General features: G+C 43.8%; 1 protein-coding gene across 3 annotated transcripts in view; it reads right to left on the bottom strand.

Annotated features, from left to right (window-relative positions):
- Positions 1-1,564: 1,564 nt before the first annotated feature.
- MCTP2 (multiple C2 and transmembrane domain containing 2) overlaps positions 1,565-24,327 on the bottom strand; it is a 149,657-nt gene continuing 126,894 nt past the window's right edge. For 2 of the 3 annotated variants that reach the window (XM_061595211.1, XM_061595213.1), the window contains 4 exons: positions 16,471-16,580; positions 12,136-12,245; positions 9,978-10,075; positions 1,565-5,097 (listed from right to left, as the gene is read on the bottom strand). In XM_061595211.1, the coding sequence (XP_061451195.1) occupies positions 5,029-5,097; positions 9,978-10,075; positions 12,136-12,245; positions 16,471-16,580 (387 nt within the window). In that variant the 3' untranslated portion in view covers positions 1,565-5,028. Of the gene's footprint in view, positions 5,098-9,977; positions 10,076-11,086; positions 11,109-12,135; positions 12,246-16,470; positions 16,581-24,327 lie in introns of those variants that run through there. The other variant, XM_061595212.1, reaches the window with a different exon arrangement.

Below are 24,327 nucleotides of genomic sequence, written 5' to 3'. Positions count from 1 at the left end.
CCTGTGGGGCTGGGGAAGATGCCTATCTTTAGATCAATATATGATGGCACATATATCCCACCTTTTCTCCAAGGAGCTCAAAGTGGCATACATGGTTCTCTCCCTCCTCATTGAATCCCCACAACAACCCTGTGAGGTAGGTTAGGCTGAGAGGCAGAGAATGGTGGAAGGTACCCCAGCAATCTTCATGGCTGAGTGGGGATTCGAACCCTGGTCTCCCAGGTCCTAGTCTGACTGTCTAACCACTACACCACACTGGCTCTCCCATGTAACCCCATTCCACACAGCTTCTTGCCTTCCCTCTGGACTTACCCCAAGGCAGCCTGCCCATTATTCATTTTATTTATTTGTATATGTATTTATTTATAAAAATATTTGTATATTGCTATTTCGTTAAAACCGTCAGAGCGCTTCACAACACGTTAAAAACAAAAACATCCACTGAATAACAAACATTAAAAATACCCTAAAAACAAAGGTCAACTGTTGCAAAAAAAGCATGTTCCTGCATTATTGCCTGCATAAGCCTGGCAGAACAGAAAGGTTTTCAGCAGACACTTAAAAGTTAAAACAAAAGGCGCCTGCTGAGTCTCTGTGGGCAAGAGCATCCCAGAGATGACACCGAAGGCTCAATTTTGTGTCATTGTTAAATGAGCCTCGCCATCTCGGGGGATGGCCAAAGCCACTCCTGCAGATGATCTCAGTGATTGAGCTGGGATATAAGGGTTCAGGGGGTCCCTAAGGTACCTGAACCTAGGTTATCCAAGGCTTTGTACATTAATACAAGGGCCTTTAACCTGGTTCGGTAGTGGATGGGCAGCCAATGCAGATGTTTTAAGTGTGGTGTCACATGTTGTCACCATGTGTTCCAGTCAGCAGTCTGGCCACCACAGTTTGCACCAGCTGGAGCTTCTGAACCAGCGCCAGGGGCAGCCCCACATAGAGCACATTGCAGTAATCCAGCCTCGAGGTTACCGATGCATGGACTACAGAGGTCAGGCTACCCCTGCCCAGGAACGGTCACAGCTGATGAACCAGACCGAAGCTCTGCTCACGGCTGGAGTTCGATTCCAACGGAAGGAGGAAGTCGAATCTCTGGTAAAAGGGGTCGAGGTCCACTCAGCCTTCCATCCATCCATGGTCGGTAAAATGAGTACCCGGCATATGCTGGGGGGGGGGGTAAAGAAAGGCCGGGGATGGAACTGGCAATCCCACCCCATATATACGGTCTGCCTAGTAAACGTCGCAAGACATCACCCTAAGAGTCGGAAACGACTCGCACTACAAAGTGTGGGGACACCTTTACCTTTTAAAGACACACTACCTTCCAGTCTGCTCCACAATGATCTCCCTATCTCCTTTCTGAGAAGTTACTCCTAGACAACAGGGAGAACAAGTTTGTATATAAACATAGATACAGATATTTATTTGATTTATTATTTGATTTATATCCCACCCATCCTCCCAGCAGGAGCCCAGATATGGAAAGAGGCAAATACAACACACATACAGAAGGTGGCACAGCACTTTAAAATAAAATTTTGATATTTATTCCATCATCAAAACTTTTTATTTATAAAATTAACATCTCCTGTAAGCCCAACCAGAAAGATGCTTGAAGTAACACAATGTGTCTGATGAAAAGCAAGTGGATCTAAAAAATAAGTGATTCAGTATGAATTTCCCATTAAGTTTTCATGGCATGCATTGTGCATGTATGTGATCTAGCAAGACCTAAGAGATACTGAGCTCCAGCATATTTCCTGCTTGAGGCACATTTCTCAGATATGGAGTTGGAGCCTACTGTCTTTATAAAGCCCTGAGCCTTCATTGAGCCAGCCTCGTATCTAATCCCCCAAGGTCCACTGATGCTCAGTTTAAGGAGCTCAGTCATAGTCTGATAGAAAACTATTCCAGGGCAATATCCTCACCTCAGTGGGATGTTCCTCCACCTGCCTCACAATGATGTTTCATAGGAACTTAAGAACATAAGAACTGGCTTGCAAGATCAGGCAAAGACCCATTTACTGTAGCATTCCAGTACTGGCCAGGGAGATGCCCACTTTGGAAACTCACGCGGGCATAAAAAAGGATAGCTTTCCCCTCTTCTCTCCCTAGTGCCTTGTTAAAGGTATGTTTCCACCTCCCTTCCTCCTGGAGGATAGGCTTGCCTGGGAATTGAATCTCTCGGCTTCTCACATCCAAAGCAAGAATTGTGCCTCCAGACCAGCCTTCCCCAGATGTGCTCTTGCATTCTGGCCCTGCTTGCAGGCTTCCCACTGGGGTACTTGGTTGGCCACTGTGATAATAGGATGCTGGACTAGATGGGCCATTGGCCTGATCCAGCAGCCAGGCTCTTGTTATGCTCTTATGATGTTGTTGGACCAAAGGAGCTCATGGGGACTGATGTCTGCCATATGGGACCCAAGGCTGAATCATTAGAAAATATAAAACTGCCGGTATCATAATGCTGTTGTACAAATCTATGGCGTGGCTGCATTTGGAACACTGTGTACAGCTCTGGTTGCCTCACCTCAAAGAGGACACTGTAGAGCTGGAAAAGGTTGAGGAAACCAAAATTGTTAAAGGGATGGGGTGCCTCCCCTATGAGAAAAGGTTGCAGCATTTGGGCATTTTAAAGAAAAGGCGAGTAAGCAGTGGCATTATAGAAATTTATAAAATAATGCATGGCACGGAGAAAGTGGATATGGATTTTTTTCCCCTCCCTCTGTCATAATACTAGAACTCATGGACACCCAATGAAGTGGAATGTTGAAAGGTTCAGGACAGACAAAAGCAAGTCCTTCACACAGTGCATAGTTAAACTATGGAACTCACTCCCGCAGGAACAGGCAGTGATGGCCACCAACTTGGATGGCGTTAAAATAGGATTAAACAAATACACGGAGGATGAGGCCATCAGTGGTTACTAGTCATAACTATCCTCTGACCACAGTCAGAGGCAGCATGCTTCTGAATACCAGTTGCTGGAAACTGCAGGAGGGGAGAATACTCCTGCTCTCCTATGTGCGGGCTTCCCAGAGGCACCTGGTTGGCCACGGTGAGGACAGGGTGGTGTGCCAGATGAGCCATTGGCCCGATCCAGCAGTCTCTTCTTATGTTCATATGATGTTGTTGGACTACAACTATTGACTATCCTAGCCAGCGAGGTTGATGCAGGTTGTAGTCTAACCACATGGGCTTCATTAAGACCAGCAGGGGTCCTAATTTGGCTCACAAAGCCAGTTTCTCCAAGCCATGCCCCACCTGGCCTTCACCCGATGTCATACGTGATGTCAGGCGTGGAGCCGGTTACGATTCCCTGCCGAAAGAGCGGTTTGTAGGCACTGCTGATCAACTGACTGCCAAGGCTTACCAAGCCCCATGTCTTTGCCTTTGCGGCTTGATTTCAAAGCAGGTGGACAAACGGAAACGCTTGACAAGTGGCCAGCCCTGCCCCCCTTCTAAACAGCCCACAGAGGTTGGGCGACTTACCCCTTTTCAGCCAGGGAGCCGGGGGGGGCACCTTCCCTTCTGGTGATTCTTCCAAGGCCTACCTGCCAGTTGTGTGCAGGACCAATGGCAAAAGCGAGCAGAGCAATGGATGTACCGTATAAACAAGAGGCTTATACATGCACACACCTGTCTATCCAGGAAATCAAGAGGTATCATCGCAGTTTAAAGGCAGATTCTAGGTAGGCAAAATCACTCCAGGATGTGCAGCAAGCCTGATCAGAGGTGTGGCCTGGGGGAGTCCCAAGAATCAGGCAGAGATTCCTGCAGGGTCTCATTGTTCCCCCGTGCCTGAGGTGCCCCCCCCCCGCTCTAGACCAACATGTGGCCTTAAAGGAGTAACTAAACACATTCAGGGGATGTGAATTCACAACTGTGGAGTCAACAACCACCTTCTTTTTTCCACTGCTTTTCAGTAACAGGCACAACTACACAAGATGCTGGGTGTTGGCAAGAAGGACTAGCAATCAAGAGTCATTGCATTGCTCCGTATCCCAACTCAACAGTACAATGGAAACCCCCTCTGGATTGCACAATGAAAACAGAGCAGCTTGTTTTAAATATCACGGGTATTTTTGTTACAACATTTTCCACGTGTCTGTTTACGAGGTGCACCTCAATGCCTATAAGGTTATAAAAAAATATTTTGCATATGTAGTGTTGGCATGTGTTTGGATTAAGATGATAGCAGTGGGGAAGAGGCAGTTTGACAAGATGGAAATCCGCAGGGTCAGGAAAAGATTTGGTTCCTGCATTCCTGTTGAATGGAAGCTTTAAGGACGCCCATTGCCTGCAACAGGTTCCTCCCAAGGACAGCGGTTCTGGCGTCAGGCAGCTACGGTTTGTAATGAATATATATCAGCAACAACTGCTGGATGAAAAAAAAAAATCAAAAATGCAGGAGCATTGAACAATTTCTTGTAATTACGATAAAACAACATTTTAAACTGTACGTTGCTTAAAGCTGGAGATGGGTATCAAAGCCTCGTTAATTCAGAGTTTAAAACCATCTACGCACTGCAATTTCGCCAAGCAATGAATCCTTTCTTGTATCTTTGATGCAAATCTGCTGGGTATGTTTTAAAAAAGGGGGAGAAAGTCCAGAATATCTCATATCAGCTTTGCTGATCTGCTGTGTGAAGCAAAAAAATAAAATTGCTTTTCTGTGATACAAAAGTCAGAGGAAGTCTCCCATATGGTTTGACTCCAAAATCCACACAGAAAGCCATTCTGGCTTCTGCAATTCTGATTCTATTCTTGCAGGGCCAAATCAGTAAGCTTCAGTAATCAGTAAACACACAGGATAGGTTACATATTATTATTAATAATAATAATGATACTAAAACCCTAAACTAGTCCGCATATGTCTTCCAGATGAAGCATACTGGATGCAAGGCAGTGGCCATAGCACTGATGTGATCGGAAAGGGGTAAGGGAGGCCCTGTGTGCGCAGTTGTAGTGGAAGGTGTGTGTGTGACAGAGTGTGTGTGCACACCACATTCCAAGCTTCTTATCCTACAGAGCACTCCGCTTCTTCCTAATAGGACTAGAGCCGCTGTATGGTTTCAGTTCAGCACGTTGCACCTGTAAAAACAAACAGACATTGCGTTTGCAACAAGGTAACCCAAGCCCACTCTGCTACGCATTAATGGCTCCCCAGGGAAAAAGTAAGGAAAAAACTAAGGAAGGTTCAAAAGTAATGAATCATTTTCTAAACACAGTAACATGGGGAATTAATTGCAGGAAGGATTTGAAAAGTCATGCATCATTTCTTGAAAACCAAAATATTAAAACCAGATTTTTTTTTCCTAATGAGATGCAACGGAGTGGGAGCGGGGTGGTGGTGTTCTTCCACCTGACTTTGGCATTGGGTAGAAAAGGCCTTATTTCCATTTTATATTTAATTCTCTTTTACAGGCTTGATTAAGAAACGGGCACCTCCTCAGCCCACCCGCATCAGATGGGAAATGTGTGGTACTTTTGGAACTTGGGGAACATAAGGCTGTCTCCAGTTAAGTCCTACTCAGAGTAGACCCACTGAGATTAATGGACCTAGGTTGGACATGTGCATTAACTTCACTGGGTCTACTCTGAGTAGACCCATAGTGAGGTTTATCCACATTTGTTATGTTTGCAAACTTCCTTTATAATAATTTATTTACTTCCATCAGTTAGGGAGAAAGACAGCACCTCCTCAGCCCACCCGCATCAGATGGGAAATGTGTGGTACTTTTGGAACTTGGGGAACATAAGGCTGTCTCCAGTTAAGTCCTACTCAGAGTAGACCCACTGAGATTAATGGACCTAGGTTGGACATGTGCATTAACTTCACTGGGTCTACTCTGAGTAGACCCATAGTGAGGTTTATCCACATTTGTTATGTTTGCAAACTTCCTTTATAATAATTTATTTACTTCCATCAGTTAGGGAGAAAGACAGCAAGTGTACGCACCCATAATAGTAAAAGAAAACAGAAACGGAAGTCACAGAACAAAATCTTATTTTGTTAATATGCAAGCCATGAGGCCACTAATGCATTTGCTTTTGTTTTGACTCAGAAATGTCAAACTTGTATCCAAGCTTGGATGTGCCTGAACATGATAACCCCTTGTGATAACCTGATAACCGCCTTGTTTACTACACTGGATTGCGTTGTGTGTAGAATCTCCCCTTCCAGTGTCTGCAATCACTCTCTTTAAATGGCTCTCTTTAAATTTCACCTTCCACTCTGGTTGCTCCCAAACCCCACTGGATCCCAATGAATATATTTATCTTTATGCATTTGATAAAGTGAACCTATGCGTACGAAAGCTCATCCAATAACATTTTTTGTTAGCCCTTAATTTAACGTATCATGAGACTCTCTGCTTTATGCTGCAACAGGGTCACACAGTTACTCATCTAGAATTTATCCAGACTGAAACTCAGTAGTGACATTTTCCACTCCCCATCTCCACACCATGGGACAAAAAAGCCACATAATTTTATTTGCAGGATTGTGAAATGTATGCAACAATTTCAGGTATGCAGTGGCTTCAGTCACAAATTGCATGCCTTTTCCAGGGAGCTTCCAGATGACCTGTTTATTGAGCATTCATTCTGGTATGTTTGTGGGGAGGTTAGATGATGTTTCAGAGCAAGAGTTATCCCAGCTTTCCACTGCATTTCCCCCATCACTTTCCTTATTGCAAACAGTCTGATCTTTTGGGCAATCAGGTTTGTTGTGCAAGGCCTCCCAATCAACTCTAACTGAGGTAAGCAAAAGGCATAATCACAGTTCATGGATACACTGCAGAAAAGCTCTAAAAGCACTCAAGGAGGGTGTGGAGGAGGGCTGGGGAGGGGTGTGGTGTGGCCTAGGGACAGTCCCAAGGGCCAGACAGAGAAGCCTGAAGGGCCACATTCACACACACCCAGGTCTCCCTTGGTTTAAGGCCACCAAGGATAAGAGAAACCACTTGAACAAATTTCATATATGCAAAACCTGACATGCAACCTAACCAGAAAAGCAGCGTATTCATATTAATGTATGCTGCCACTACGAATCCTACGTCTTCTAGAAGAAAGATCTGGAGCAGAAAGAGAGAAGAAAACACACTTCGGCTTAATGACATCGTGAACTGTGAAGAACCCAGACCAAATTAAATCGGGACTCTGTCTACCTACAGGAGGTGGGGGACCCTTATGCCCTTCAGCTATTGCTGAACTACAGCTCCCATCATCCCTGGCCACGTTGGCTGGGCGCAACGGGAGTTGTAGTCCACAGCATCTGGAGGGTGAAAGGTTCCCCACACCTGACCTAGAGGGTGTTCCCTAATGACTGTCCTGTTGGGACATGTTGCTTCTGCCAAACATAAAGTAAGCTGAGTCTGTATACCTTTAAAGAAAGAGAAAAAGGGAACCAAAGATGTTTTGCTGCCTGAAGCAGAACTCAAACTGCATCTACTGCTCCATTCAAAGGCCAACACTTTACAAAGTTTTGCTGCACCAATTCATCTCTCCACCTCTAACTGTCCCTCCCCACTCCTGGCCATCATGCTGCTCTCCAAATCAGGTTGATTCACCTTGCAGGGCTGTCCCCTGATAGGGGAATCTCCCCATATAGCAAGAAGCCCCCGCTAACCCTTTCTCCACAATTATTAGTGAAGAGTTACTTTATTTTCTCAAGACAAGCACACTATGTATCGACTCCTGAATCAGATGAAAGTTACCCAATCTACTACATCACCACCCCTAAGTTTAGGGAAATGAATCAACGCCCACATGCGGTACATATCATTATTATTCATATATATATATATATAAACTTTATTTTCCCTCTCCACTGACCTCCCTTTCTGATTTCTCTTACATGATCTACATTTCACTGAGAACCCTTGTTTTATAAACACATGCACTATCTATAAATATCTCATGTACCTTATGCATATGTACATGTGCATGTTTCTCATTCATGGGGAATAATTGCAATCCCCGATCCCCATCATGAATGGGGTTCAAAGGGTTACCCGCACCTGCCAGCGTAGGGTAGACACACGCTGAGCCAGTCAGTGTAGTGGTGTGCAGCCCCGAATATCTAAGGGCATCACAGACCTGTTATTGCTCACTCGAATGTGTGCATGTGTAAAGTAACACACATTTTTTCCTTTATTTTGGTTAATTACATATTCAGCTTATTGTGATTTTGCTTGAAGAATTTATTCATCATGTTATATTAGAAACGCTGAATTCGTTATTAAAACCTGGAATTTATTTTCAGTGACAAAACTGACTAATTTAGTTTGTGTCAGGGAAGGTCAATAAACCCAAGACAAGTTTATAGAAAAATTGTCATTTTTGTTGTTGTTATCTATTGGTCAAACAAGATTCAGGGAAATGTTTCTCCACATGCATTATTAGAAGCTCTCTAAAAGATTAATGCAATTATATTGTAAGCTTTATGGGTGTGCGTGCGCTTTCAGTATGATCTGGAATCTTTTCTTTTTGATGTAATTATTTCTTTTAAGCTCTGTATGTTTTATATATTTTATATTTTTGTAAGTCGCCTTGGGTTGTTTTTGAGAACAGCAACTTAGAAATTTAATAACCAGATATCTCACAGGCACGTACTTTCCCATTCTCAGGGTACTTAAGATCAGTTACGAATAAGAACACATTTGCATACCTATATGCAGGGCCGGCTCCAGGAATGCAGGGGCCCTTGGGCATCAGCTTGCCCTGGGCCCCAGTGTGTGTGTGTGTCTGTGCGCGCCCATCTCTGCCATCAACTAAGATGGCGGCAGGGGCTTCAGTACCTTAGGGAAATGGCAGCCGCCATCTTCGTTAAGGGCAATGGTAAAAGACAGCAGACAGGTAGGTGGGGGGGCATGGGGGGCCACGGATCAAGGAAGGGGAGCGGAGGGGTGGCTGAGGGGCCCCCTGCAGCTCCAGGGGCCGTCGGGCCAGTGCCCCACCTGGCCGCCCTTTAGAACTTGCCCTGACTATATGTGTATGTGAAATTCTACATTCACCCTCACAGATATATCTATGTCTGCCATCTGTCTGATACAGACACCTTTTTTTCAGTTCTTTTCTCTCTTTTTTGCACTCTTGCATATCTTGAAAAAAGTCCCATGAGTGCCAACACAAAATGGTTGACATGGGCAGGAAAAAAGAGGTGGTGTTTCTGTCTCGTTCTGTAGTAGGGATGGGTGAGAAATCCGTTTCAGTTTCCATTTCAAACTGAATCTCTCTAATCTGCACTTTCTGAAACAACACGAGAACCGAAACACAGCCATCCTTCGAAAGTTGCACTCATTTTAATTTTGCAATGCAGTTCGCCAACCAATCAATGCTTACAAAAATGCATATATTATGGGAAAGTGTGCATAAAAATGAATATATGAGTAAAAATAACTTACAAATGGCTTCCAAAAATGTGCACATTAGTCAAAACTGCCCACAAAAATGCACTGAAATGGTGGAGAATTTTCATGAGCGTTTTTTTTTTAAAAAAATAGCAAATTGCTGCAAAAATGTGGAGAACTGAATTTAAGATTGGAAAAATGAAAAACAGAGAAATGAAAGCGACAGATCCTTCCATCCTTACTCTCTTTATATATATACATGCATGCACACCCGTGCACACAGAGTCTTCTCACACTAAAAGTGATGTTAGTCACTCTGGGGATGGAGTGATAGCATTAAATAAAAGTAAATTAGAGCAAAGGTTGCTGGGGGAAAGCAAGCCTGTGGCCAGTTTAGAAAGTGAGAGCTTTTGGCATGTAGTTTCTTCCCATTCATGTTTTCATTTCCCCTTTCCCTGTGTCCCCCCCTTTCCCTTCCCACCCTGGTTTATGGTTTCTTCAGACGCCTTATCTCCGCTAGTCCAAACGCCCCTGCATTGTGCTCCTCTTGAGCTGCACCTGGTGGCTCTCTGGGCCCTGGACTGGTGTCTCTGTTGGATGCAGCCATTCATTACTTACCCTTTGAACATCAGATGGCACCCTGGAGAGGAAGTCGAGCAACTCATTATTGTCAATGGCATAAGGATTTCTAAGCTTCTTAGTAAATTTATTTATGCCTGCAAAAGAAAACACACACACACAAACAAGATTTAAAAAACAAAAGGTGAAAAATAACACACACACACACACACACATGTCACAGTATATAAATCCCTTACTTGCTCAGGCAGGAAGGGGGGGAGAGGAGTTTTACAAGAAAAAAATAGTGCGAAAATACAGACAAGCCGGACACATGTTGCTGTCATGTGGAATCATTCACAAACATCTTTCCTGAAAGGAAGTGGTGGGAGGTTTATTACAAAGCAAGCCGGCTTGTTTCAGCAATGAAAAGTCCCATTGTTCAAAACAAGCAGCAGAGAGGCAAGAATAGCCATCACTCAGAAGTTAAGGGTGGCATTCTGGTTACATTTCTGGTCTTGGAAAGGGATGACCAGTTGCAAAATAGTTGCAAAAGTCCCCTTCCGTTCTGTGATTTTGAATGAAGGAGAGCAGTCATCTGCAGGCATGTGCCCTTCACAATGAACAAGACTAGGGGTAGGGGAGAAATTCAGCTCGATTTTCAGTGCAGCGCAAACATACCTAATTTGCACCTCCCGAAACAAGATGTGAACTGCAATGCAAAATTCACTCAACTCTGATAAAATGGGCACAAAACCACTTATACATAAGGGGAAAGTGTGCGTGAAACTGCATTTATTAATGATAACATATAAAAATGCATTATACTAAGGGAAACTGCTTGCAAAAATGTGTACATTAGGCAAAACTGCATACACAAATGTCTCTGTAAGAAATGTGCACTAAAATGCTGATGGGTTTTTGTGAGGACCAAAACATAAAATCTCCAAACTGTGATGGAAATGTGGCAAACTGATCTTAAGCGTGGAAAAATGAGAAAGCTAAATGGACAGATTTATCTGTTCTTAGACATGGCATATGTGTTTCTGTACTGAAGTACAAAACAAGAGTGTACGAAAACAACTTAGGAATGCAGAAGATGTCGACTTAATAAGGGACAGGGACGAGTGAGCCCTTCAAAACTTGCATCAAATTAACTTAGAAATTACCTGAGTTCCTCTACTTGTTTACCTGAGGGAAAACAAAAATAGGAAGAATTCAAGGAATTTCCCTAAGCCAATCTGAGGATTGGGAAAAATTACACACACCTACACAGCCTTAAGGGTTGCGTAGGGGGGAACTCAAGAGGGTAGGATAGAGAGTTCAGGCCCCATTATGTATTTATTTGAAGCAGCCTTCCACAGCTAGATGTTTTTGATTACACCTCCCATCAGCCCCAGCCAGCATGGCCAATGGTCAGGGATGGATGATGGGAGTTGTAGTCTTAAACATATGGAGGGGGCCAAGTTGGAGAAGAATGATTTAAGGTATTTAAGGTATCTGCCCCGCAGCCTGTCTAACTCATCCCTACCTTCTGAAAAACCACAGAGCAGCTGTTCCCAAACATTTTTCCCCAGGGGCCACTTGAAAACTGTTGAGGGTCTTGGTGGATCACTGACATGACCATTCTGCCTGTTGTGGCAATAGTAATAATGCATGCTAGGTATGATTCTTAACTGTATTTTTAGAGACGCACCACAGACTGCCTGCATGAAGCTCAAGGACACAATTTGGGAGCCCCTGCCATAGACCAACAGTCTCTCATATAAACGCATAGCTGAATTCTCCAGAGGCAAACTATGTGGACAGCTGGTATAGCACAGTGGGGAGGAGAGCCTGGCTGGGAGTCCAGAGTCTGTGAGTTCAAATCCCCGCTCGTGTCTCCTGGGTGTCAAGGGCCAGCTAAAGATCACCCCACAGTGAGTGGCTCAGGGGTTACATGCCCTGCCACCTGTGCAGCTGTGGGAAAGCTGCATACTCCCAAGGAGCCCACTTGCCCCCCAGCTGGCAGTTGCGGACAAGGAAGGGGCTGGCTTGTGCAGCTGTGGCAAGCTGAGCAGGCCCTAGAGAGCTGGGGAGGACTAGCCTCAGAGGGAGGCAATGGGAAACCCCCTCTGAATACCGCTTACCATGAAATCCCTGTTCATAGGGTCGCCATAAATTGGGATCGACTTGAAGGCAGTCATGTATGTATAAACTATGTGGAGGGTCAACTTACCCCAGATTAAAATGAGGTACCGTAGTGGTATGTAATATAGCGTGATCATGACCACTGTGAGTACTAAACAGGCCAGGCAAGAGAGGAAAGGAACTGACCAGTTGAATGTGCTGCAGAGAAACAGGGGAAGACCAAGACGAGAGAATGTTTTAGCATTCACAGGCATTTCACATTTTACTAACACAACAGCAGCATTCCATTGCTTGAATGTGGTGGTGGCGAAGGCGACATGTACTGATTTTCACTTCCTTGGAAACAAATGAGATATCCAGCTGGAACGCACATGTTAGCTTTTCCTAGTGGAAGTACAACTCTCAAGAGTTTTATTTTTATTTATTTAAAAGCATTGACATGCTGCTTAATAATTCCAAAATCTCTAAGCAGTGTACCATAAAAAACAACAACAACGTGTCATTAAAACAAAAACACCACCCAAAACCAGGAAAATAGCAATAGAGAAAAACATAAAAGCATATAAAATGGAACTTCAGAAGATTCAAACGTGTAAAACAGATCCCAATCTTACGGGTCGGGGAAAGCCTAAGCAGAAAGATACGTCTTCCCAAAACATCTGAAGCAACGAACGGTTGCCTGCGTCACATACGGCAGAGGGTTACTGGTTCCTTGTTTTGGCTACTAAGTTCTTAGCCAACAGCTTTTTCGAAGATAGTTTTTGTAGTTAGCAAAAGTATCGTTTCTGTCTTAGAATTATTTTATTTATTATTTACAAAAGTGCCTGGGGAAGAAGGCTTGATTGTTAAACCATTCTAGGAATTGTACCTCTCTGAGGGAAATACAGGTCTCCTTACAACTCTCAGCACTCTTAACAAACTACCATTCCCAGGATTCTTTGGGGGAAGCCATGACTGTTTAAAGTGGTATAATACTGCTTTAAATGTATAGTGCAGATGGGACCAAAAATCAGAGGTTTCCATACACATACATATCTCCTTCCAAGTAAACAAGAGGTATTATCACTATTCAAGGACACATAAGAACATCAGAAGACCCTTGCTGGATCAGGCCAATGGCCCATCTAGTCCACCATCCTGTTCTCACAGTGGCTGACCAGATACCCCAATGGGAAGCCCACAAGCAGGGCAGGAGCACAGGAGCACTTCCCCTTCCTGTGGTTTCCAGCAGCTGGTATTCAGAAGCAGACTGCCTCTTGACTATGGAGGCAGAGTATAGCCATCATGGTTAGTAGCCACTGATAGACTTATCCTCCATGAATTTGTCTAATCACCTCTTTTAAAGCCATCAAGTTGGTGGCCACCGCAACCTGTAGTAGGAGCAAAATTCTATAGTTTCACTATGCAGATAAATAAGCAGGTTGGGATAGACAACCTACAGGATCTCTTGATGGATAGAACAAAAGAGACTTGACAAGATTCTGCTCCTGAGGTGTAACAGCTGAGTGTTACTTATAAACAGAAGGCATTTAAAAAAGGTCACGAAACTCAGATGGAAGTTGCTTTGTGTTCCAGTCAGACAAAAGATCAGTTGAGGAGGGTGTTGAGTGAGGCTGGTGAGAGGGTGTATCTTGGCGAAGGGAAATGGCAGAGAGAGTCCCAAGGGCGAGATACAGAGAACTGGAGGGCCACATGTGATCCTCGAGGCCTGAGATCTCTCACCCCTGATGTACAGCTAAGTATCCTGCCTTTTGAAGGTCATCCAGGGATGTCCTGTGGAAGTCTTCAAAGCCTGATGCTGGTGCTACAGGATATGTGGAACTGGGGGAGTACCGATTGAGTGATGAAGGACACTTTGTCTTATATGATGTGTGGGTTTTTTTTTTAACAAAAGGAAGTAGGGGAATGGCTGAAAGGAAATAAGCATCTCTCGGCTTCAATGAAGTCCTTACAACTTAAACTTAAAGCAAGGAGTAAGGAGTACAGGCCCACAAACACATGGGAAGTATTTTTAAATCCACCAATCCCAACAGAACAGATCTATTTAAAGGTCCCTTTGATACGAAGGGTTATGCAGATGGAAGTGCTTATCTAAACCATTGTGACACTCGCTAAAACTACTTCTCTCCTCCCTCCCCAGTTCCCTCTTGTCCATAGCTACTTCACTATTGAGTTACAATGGGATTCCTGGGGGATTAGGGAGGGCAACCATATCAATGCCCAAGTGCGTTCTTAGGGATCATTGTAATCAAAATGAATGCCAGAATTAAGGGTCACCCGCCGTTCTCGCCATCCAGCTGCAAGCAGAACACAGCCCTCCGTTCACAGGCAAGGCCATCTCTTGGCCATTTCCCGCACAGCTGGGACAGATGTTGCAGAATCACATGGATTTGTTGTATTTTTAGACCCCACACGGCTACTCTTTGAAAGAGCGGAACTGTTGGCAAGCCTTAATTCGCGTGTGTAAAAAAAGGAGGGTGATGCAGTTACGACAGTGTACGATAGACAAAGAAGGTGATTACTTTTTACTTCTTGAGGAATAAACCAAGCCAGAGGGTGGCCCAGTGAAGATATATTACACAATTTTACCACTGAAGCTAAGCAGGTCTGGAAGCTGTAAGTCAGAGGCATGGCACACTGTGAGGGAACTGTACGAAAAATGCTCTGAATTCCTTGGAAGGAGTGTGGGGTGGTATAAATACAATTAACTAAAAACAGAGGTAGTGACCCTTGCAGCCCTCCAGATATGGCTGGAGTCCAACTCTCATCAGCCCCCAGTCAGCACGGCTAATGGTCAGGGATGATAGGAGTTGTACTCCAGCAACATCTGGAGGGACAGAGGTTCCTTGTCCCCGAATTTAATCAAAGTAGACTAAAGGAAGTAAGGATGCTGGCTCTTCACTCTTCCACCCAACTTGGGTGGTTTTAAAAGAAGTTTAGACAATTTCATAGAGGGCAAGACTACTAGAGGGCAATAGTTACTAGCCATTGCAGCGATGTTCTGTCTCCGCGGACAGAGGCAGTACACCTTTGAATACCAGTTGCTGAAAATTGCAAGTGGGGAAAGTGCTGTTGCATTCAGGTCCTGCTTGTGGGTTTCTCATAGGCATCTTGTTGGCCACTGGACTAGATGGGCCTTTGGTCTGAAACAGCAAGACTCTCCTTCTGTTCACCCATATCCACGAAGACTCAGGTGCATAATAATAAAGCAGAAACACAAGGGAGAACCAGAGGGAGGTCACTGTTAGAAACCAGGGTCTTCTGAGCAGGAGCAAGATAGTATTTCAGAATAATTCGGATTCAGTCCAGACTCCCTCCCTCCCTCCCTCCCTCCCTCCCTCCCTCCATTAGACTGGTACATCAATAGACCCAATGATGCAGGGAGGTGGTGGGTTCTCCAGTACTGGATGCATTCAAGAGGCAACTGGACAGCCACCTTCAGGTATGCTTTAAGTTGGATTCCTCCACTGAGCAGGTGGTTGGACTCGATGGCATTATAGGCTCCTTCCACCTCTACTATTCTATAATTCTATCTTGAAATCAGTCTGAGGGACTCTGTCCCATTTTTAAAATGGCTTTTCTTAACCAACCAAAGAAGTCCCTGTACTTTCTGGAAAAAACACCTTCCATTGCTTCTGGATAGGGATCTTTTACAGAAGTCTGGTGGGTGAGATTTCCAGAAGGAAGGAAGTACCGTAGAACACACCCAGCTTCCAGGTGCCTTTTTGGTTCTAACATGCTACACAGGTGTGGAGAGCCTTTGGCCCTTCAGATGTTGCTGAGCTACAATTCCCATCAGTCTCAGCAAGCATGGCCAATGGCCAGAGATGATGGGAGTCGTAGCTCAGCATCTGGAGGGCCAAAGGTTCCTCACACCTGTGCTACACAGATCAGCTGATCCTATCAACAGCACTGGGGCAAAGGAGAAAATGCAAGTAGGAACCTCCAACGCTGTTTTCTGCTCCTCTGCCTGGGGGTTGGGGGGGAGGACAGAGGTGGTTTGGGAAAATCAGACGCTGGAAATGTTACTTTTTCAAACTACAACTCCCATCAGCCCCAGCCAGCATGGCCACTGGATTGGGCTGATGTGCGTTGTAGTTCAAAAAAAGTAACTTTTCCAAGCTTTGGGGAAAACCAATGTGCGCAGGTCTCAAAACAGTTTCCAGAGAGGCTGGAAACAAAGCTAGGCATGTATTTTCACAGGCTTCCACTCATAATTAATGTGAAAGAGACAGAAAGAGAAATGAATGGATGGATAAAATGATGTGTGTCGTCACCAATGGCCTGAAAACACAGTGTAAGAAATGACCTTTATGCCATTCTAGGCTCGCTTCCAGCAGTTCCCAGTTCAATCTTTAGCCTATTGTTTTCAGTCATGGCATTCAGAAACGTTTCAAAGCATGGGAGCAGCACTTTCACTCACTTCTTTATCCTCTCCGCAAAAGATGCTATTTCCTCCAGAAGGTTTTGGACCGTGATAACAATGTCTTGGACCATGTGGATTCTTTCTATTAAGCCTTTTTTCTCAGATTCCTGGAAGGATTAAGGAAAGGAGAGGCAAGGTAGAGCACAGGGAGAGAGAAAAAACAAACACATATGATTTATATTTTCTAAAGCTGCCTCAACCAAAAAGGGTTGTAGGAAAGATCCTCGTAAGATGTTTGGCAATATCTTTCAGCACAGCAAACTTTGAAACCTGGTCTGGAAAAGTAACCTGGAAACCTCTAGTGTACACTATAAATATTCTATTTCAATACATTTTACCAACAGCTACTAGTCTGCTGTCAGTGCCTTGGTGGAAGCTTCCTTCAAGTCAGCTGAAATTTCTTGGAAGTGCAACATTGCTTATCAAAGAGGCAAAACCAAAAAACAGGTACAGAGAGAGAAAGGTTTTCATGAATGCTTCAACATCAGCCTCCCCCAACCCAGTGCCCTCTAGATGTTTTGGATTACAACTCCAATCAGCCCCACTCAGCACAGCCAAGTCACTGAGGGTGGAAATACACTAAGGACAGTCAACATGGCGTCTTCCAGACCTTGCAGGCTACAGCTACTGTCACTCCAGCCAGCATGGTCCAGGGATGGACAGATCTGACAGTTTTGGTTCTCTCATTTTTCCAGGCTTAAATCCAGTTCTCCACATTTCTGCGGCAATTTGTGGAATTTTTGTAGAAACAAACAAAAACCCTCATGAAAATACTTCAGCGTTTTAGTGCAAACTTCTCCAAAGAAATAATTTTGTATGTAGTTTTGACTAATGTACACATTTTTGCAAGCAATTTCTGTGAATATAATCCATTTTTGTGTCACTTTCACTGAGATATTCATTTTAATATATGCATTTTTGTAGACATTGGTTGGAGAACTGCACTGGAAAATCCGAATAAGTGCAAATTTCAAAGGATGGCTGTGTTTTGGTTCTCATATTATTCCAGAAAGTGTGAATTTGATAGGTCTGGCTGTAATCCCTGTAATCAGGGATGATGGGAATTGTTTCCCAGAACATCTGGAGGGCACCAGGTTGGCTACCCTTGAACTACATTACAAACACAGGACAGTCATCTGTGTTTTCTGCATAAGACAAATATGTGGAGGGGGGAGACTTTGGGATTAAATCAACAGATGGAAGGGGCTGTTTAACCCTTCCTATCACCTACCAATGTTGTCTCAGTGTACACAGATTTGGGCAGAACATAAGAACATAAGAAGAGCCTGCTGGATCAGGCCAGTGGCCCATCTAGTCCAGCATCCTGTTCTCACAGTGGCCAACCAGGTGCCTGGGAGAAGCCCAGAAGCACTTGCCGCATGTGCCTCCACGCTGGGTGGTAAAAGCAGCCCCCTCACAGGTTGGCACCCAGAACAATGCTTCCAAGCAGAGACAACAGAGCCTGTGCTTCTGTGCCTAGAAATCTAGCAGCACTGTCCAGTGCTTTGCCTGGTTCTCTCTTCTGATCAAGTCTTTGTGGCAATGGAATTAAAAAACATGCACACAAAAAAACCAAGATATTCCAGGGCAAGCCTGTTCTTGCAACCTGGAACTGTGAAGAATATCATCTGGCAGCCGGATATGCATCCTGCTGACTTTGTTTACACATCTTAGATTGTGCTACAAAAATGTGGCGATAACACAATTTAGCAAACACAACATTAAATCTTCTGTTGCAAGCTGTCTAGGCTGCCTGGTACCAAGAGATTGAGTTAAAATGAAGTCACTGATTTATTCTGAAGGACACCCTAACAGTCATATGGGGTCTCTCTCTCTCTCAATCTATATATTTCTATCTCTCTATCAGTCTATCTATATCTCTATCATCTATCAGTCCATCTATGATATGTGTGTACTGCCTTCAAGTCGATTCCGACGTATGGCGACCCTATGAAGAGGGTTTTCATGAGGCTGTGAGGCAGTGACTGGCCCAAGGTCACCCAGTGAGCTTCATGGCTATGTGGGGATTCGAACCCTGGTCTCCCAGGTCGTAGTCCAACACCTTAACCACTACACCACACTGGCTCTATATCTATGATATAGATAGATAGATTGATAGAAAGATAATATTTCAATCTCTCTCTCAATCTCTCTTACACACACACACACACACACACACACACACACACACACACACACACACACACACTATATCCATCTATAAATCTAGATATAAAGATAAGGAGAGTTGAGAAACCCACTGAACAAATGGGTTAGCTATTGACCTAAACAAGAACTAATCACAGTTTCTGCATACTGGGTGGGGGCTTAGGGCCTACGTATACAGAAGTGTATTACCTTTTAACTAAATTAAAGGGACATTTTTAAAAACCTCTCCAAAATAGCTCAGCAAGGACCTGTGAGGTTCCAGGACTTATAGAGTCTTGATGCCAACTGAGCCAAAAGAAATAAGAAATTCTAGAGTAACTCACTCTATAGTCTGAAGATGGAACTTCTCAGCTCATACTGAATGTCTAAGAGTGCAATCCTAAACATGCCTACTGAAGTCAATGGGACTTACTCCCAGGTAAGTGGGGTAAGGATGGCACTTGAAGACAGGCATTCCTGCCTTTGTTACAATCTTTGGTTTGGGCTGGAGATGGGCTGGTGCCTAATCACAGATATATTAAAATGCTGGGACTCAAAGCCAGGCACTTTTTCTCCAAGGGCCCTCTGTATGCAGTTATGTATAGTGCCAGATGCTGGAGCAACAACAGAATCATTTTGCTTGACAAAGATACAATAATCATAACATTTAGCATTTATACAACACTGCTAAAAGCACTTCGCATATATTATCTCAGAAATCCCACTGACCTTCCTGTAAGGTAGACCAGTATCAACAGATGTGGGGTGGGGTTTGAGACTGAGAGAGAAGAGAGAGAGAGAGAGGCTTGTCTTAAGCCATTTACTGGGGTTGAAGCAGAGGGAAGATTTGAATCAGGGGACTTCCTTCCAGATAGTTCATACTCACAGCAACTACAGTACCACCCTATCAGGAAGAAACAGACACACCATTGAAGGCTGTGCCTAGTTAGTGTCATTACTCATGACCTGGGGACATCAAATGGCAACAAGGGGAGGGCCCTTTAAGCAGCCAGCCAGCTTCTCCAGGGGGGCAGAGCCCACCACGCTCCAGGCTTGATCAACCTGCAAAAGACTTCAGGTGGCTTTAGGTCCCTGCAGAGACAATGTCTCTTCCAGCTGCCTTAGCAGGGGCCCTTTGAGCTGTCCAAGGTCCTGGATGCTCTCTCCATGACTCAGTGTAGCTGGACATTGCCTGCTTCCATTGTGAGCCTCAAGAGCCCTCAGAACTGGACAGTCAGTGGAAGAACCTTTTGTATAGGTTTGGCTCTGTCCTGAACACACATAAAGTGGGGAGTGAGTGGTCAGATTTAAAGAACAGAGGGGGCATGTGCATGATGGCAGAGCTGAATCCTTCCTTGCAACCCAGTCCCCTCACCCTTATAGCGAGGGAGCCCAGATGGACAGAAAAAGGGATTTGGCAATGAACTGCAAGAAAGTAATCTAAAATAAGTTCATCTCCCACATGCTCTGAAAACTGGACACCCGCCTCAGCTTTTGACATGATTAGGTAGGGAAGGTTTTAAGCAAAAGGGCTTGCCTGTCTCAGTTCAGCTCACCCTCTGCTGCGATGTTTGAGCCGTATCGAAGGACACATTATGCTCTGGAGTCCAGCTTCTTTTGATTATCATTTTGATGGTGACTTCTTTTGGGCGACCTGGTCCTCTTAAGCCAACTTCTAATTGACTCACTGATAAAGGGGCATGCACGCACACGCACACACACACACATGTGGGCATCAATAGCTTGAGACTCTCAGTTCAGAAGTTTTTTTAAAATTAAGAAGAAAATGCCTTGCCTGTATCTGACAAATCTGCCATCCCAACCTTTCCCTCTCATGCTGAACTAAGCAGAGAGAGAGAGAGAGAGAGTGCTCTTTCATCACAGTCCCTTTCTTACTTCAATTGTTTCTCACCCGAGTGCGGTTCTCTGGCTGGAATTAAAGGAGCCCTTGGCCTCTGGGAAAGCATTAAAGCCATCAAAACGAATTTACAAGCGAGAATTAATTACATGATCAGTGTGTTGCTTAAAATCTTCCGCGCATATTCTAAGCTAAGAAAGGCCTTGCTTCTCCATTAATTGCTTAAGCAAAACTACAAAAGAGGGTCTTGCTGAAGATTAAGCATGTCAGGGAATAAGAACTGGGGGGGGTGGATTGAACAGAGTCAGGATTTAAAGCCTTTGTGTCTGAGTAATTCACCTCAGCTTGAACTGGGGAAATGAATGAGATGCCCAAGGGAGGCAGAAATGTTCGCGATCTAACTTTTGTCAAGCACCCAACAGCCAACAATGAACGTGTTGGGTGTTCGTTTCAAGAGGCCGACATTTTGTGGCACTGCAACAGAGTGTCATGCTTTCAGCAGATGGGGGTGGAGAAAGGCATATCACTGGCAAAGCTGTCTAAAAACCAAATAAATAAATAGCATGGTCTGCAGAGGTGGCCCCTTGGAGTACAACGGGGGACACTGGTATCTGGACAGGCTCCACCAGGTAAGCTAGAAGAATTAAGGACTTTGCTGAGTGGGCTAGATGGGTATACAGTTGGATAGCCTTTCTGAGATTACATTCTTTATTTGATTTATATCCCATCCTTCCTCCCAGTAGGAGCCAGAGTGGCAAACAAAAGCACTAAAAACACTTCAAAACATCATAAAAACAGACTTGAAAATATATTAAAACACCACAACCATTAAAACATATTAAAACAAAACATCTTTTAAAACATTTTTTAAAAAGCTTTAAAAACATTTTAAAAAGATTTAAAAACATCTTAAAAAGCCATTCCAACACAGAAGCAGACTGGATCAAGGTGTCTACTTAATGGCTTGTTGAAAGGGGAAGGTCTTCAGTAGGTGCCAAAAAGATAACAGAGATGATGCCTGTCTAATATCTAAGGGGAGGGAATTCCAAAGGGTTGGTGCTACAACACTAAAGGTCTGCTTCCTATGTTGTGCGAGACGGACCTCCTGATAAGATGGTATCTGCAGGAGGCCCTCACCTGCACAGCACAGTGACCAACTGGGTATATAAGGGATAAGATGGTCTTTCAGGTATCCCAGTCCTAAGCTGTATAGGGCTTTGTACATTCTCGAGAACAGTCCAAACAATTCAAGTAGGGGGTGTAGGGTTATGGTGGTATTAATGGTTATTACTATTGTTGTAATTATTTTCATTTCATCAGTTGCTTTATACAATAGAAACTCAGAGACTTGGCAAAATAAAATATGAAATGAATATTAAAGAAACAAAAATAAAACAAAACACATAAAAGCAATTTAAAATCAGAAAATCTTAAAACAAACAATAGGAAATACCTAAAGTGCTTATCCAACAAAAAGATTGGCAAGGACCAAGTTCTTATTTATTATTGATCTGATTAATCAAGCAAGTCCTTGTTTAACATTTGATTGTTGTATTTCATGTGTTTACTTTGTAAACTGCCGTGGGGTCTAAATTTTGTAAAAAACACAATAAAAGAATAAATCTGGAAACAAAATAAAAAGGAGTGAAGCTGAGGAGCACAACCATGGAGCAGAGCAGAGCATGAGTTCTGGGTGTTGAAGCAACAGACAGGAGGTTCTCTTTTTGGCTACACAGACAGTGGGGGCCATAGCTCAGTGATGGAGCGTCTATCTGCCTCACATGTAGAAGGCCCCAGGAACCCTGACATCTCCAGCTACGGCTGGAAAGAGACTCCTGTATGTAACCTTGGAGAACTGCTGCCAAACTAGATGGACCAAGGATCTGACTTGGTATAAAGGTAACTTCCTGGGTTCATAAACGCAGCAGACAGGAAGTTATATTTATTTATTTATATTTATTATTTATTACATTTCTACCCCACCTTTCTTTTCATGATTGAAACCCAAGGTGGCTTACATATGGTTCCCAGGCAGTCTCCCATCCAGGCATTGAAGTAAGGTCAGCCACAGCTTAGGCCAGAGACACAGTCTAGGATGCTTGGAGATTTCTACTCCTCATGTCTAGCTTAACCCATGCAAACCCACCAAGCCAAGTTGCATCCCAACACTTCAAAGAACTAGTCCATGGTAATTTCCTGGAGGCATGACCACTCTGGATGCTGGACAACATGGACCTTGGTATTGGTATTTCCTTTCAAAATAATGGTATTAATATTGACCATTTTTTGCATGGGAAAAAAACGATTGGTAAAAGCAGCTAGTGGAAAATAATTAACTTGAATTGATACCGGCCTCTTAGGTTGATGGAATGGTTTTGAACCAGCATTGGCCAAAGGATCTCATCCTTATAGTATTGTTTTATTTATTTATTTATTACATTTCTACCCCACTTTTCTTTTTATGATTGAAACCCAAGGTGGCTTTACATATGGTTCCCAGGCGGTCTCCCATCCAGGCACTGACCAGACCTGACCCTGCTTAGCTTCAGCAGGGAGCTTGCCTTATGTGCCTTCAGACCATAGCCTGGGATATATAACAGCCAAGGAACAGCCAGTGACCACTCGTACAGGGTGCATCATGGTGACATCATAAATACATTTCCTCTAATCCCACTGGGTGGTATTCAATGCTAGTCCTACTCAGAGTAGAAGTCAATAGACATGACCAGCTTAACTTCATTAATTTCAATGGGTCTACTCTGAGTAGGACTTAGTTGAAGGCAACCCGTTATATTTCTTATGTAAAGCAGATTCCACTTCGCTGGCTATGTGGATGGCAGATCTTCAAGTCAACCCTCAATAATGCAAGGCTACATTGGCTGCACCCACTAAGGAAATAACAGGTTGTATCCAACTAAGCTTCACCCAAGAGTAGACCCATTGAAATTGATGGACCTAAAATAGTTATGTCCATTAATTTCAATGGGTCTACTCTATGATTCACATTGAATTCAACCCAATGGCTTTTGAATCTAGACACAAATCTACTATAGTCATTTTATTGGGTGGTTTTGCAATTGTGTCTCCTGGAGAAAGGCAAATTTAAGATATGGATAACTAGAAATGTCACTAAGATGTCATTTGCTTCTTTATAGAGGGGGACAAAAACTCAACACTGTTCTCCAGTCATTTCTATCCACCTTGGGGAAGCCAAAGAGAAGATATTCTGGTTTTGTCTTCTGAGAGGATGATGGGTTGATGCTTCCTTAGTCAAATGAAGTGAATTAGCTCAAGTGAATTAGGCAACAACTGAAAATGGATCAATTCCATCAGGTTTTTTAAGTATGCCTAATACGTTTCCCCTGGCCAGTGTAAAGCTCTTTAGATACTTTCATTGGGATGCAGTATATTTAATATTTCAGTTTATGGTTTCATATATTGTAACATATTTACTTAACAAGGAAGTAAATACATTATTGTTGTTAGCTGCCTTGGGAGTTTTATTGTTCAGCGGAAGTGTGGGATACTAAATATCCTACATAAATACAAGGGGTGGGTGGTGGATAAACGAAAGATGTTCTTCATTGGAAATGTCTAAAACATTCCATAATCCAGATTGCCAGTGCCTGGTGGAGACCAAACATTGCATCATGCAAGGGTAGGGAATGTTTTGTCAGCTTGAGGGCCACATTTCCTTCTGGGCAACCTTCTGGAGGCCATATGCCAGTGGTGGCTGGGGCCTGAGGCAAACGTGGTCTAGTTTCTAACTCACACTTCTCTCCATCCAGGCAAGAAGGAGGCATGATTACAGTTCAAGGACACATTCCAGCCCAGCAAAACTGCTCAGG

This window comes from Rhineura floridana, chromosome 14, assembly GCF_030035675.1.
Source record: "Rhineura floridana isolate rRhiFlo1 chromosome 14, rRhiFlo1.hap2, whole genome shotgun sequence".
Lineage (NCBI taxonomy): Eukaryota > Metazoa > Chordata > Lepidosauria > Squamata > Rhineuridae > Rhineura > Rhineura floridana.
Note: the sequence above shows the minus strand (reverse complement) of the source record. Positions and strands in the feature narration are given on the sequence as shown.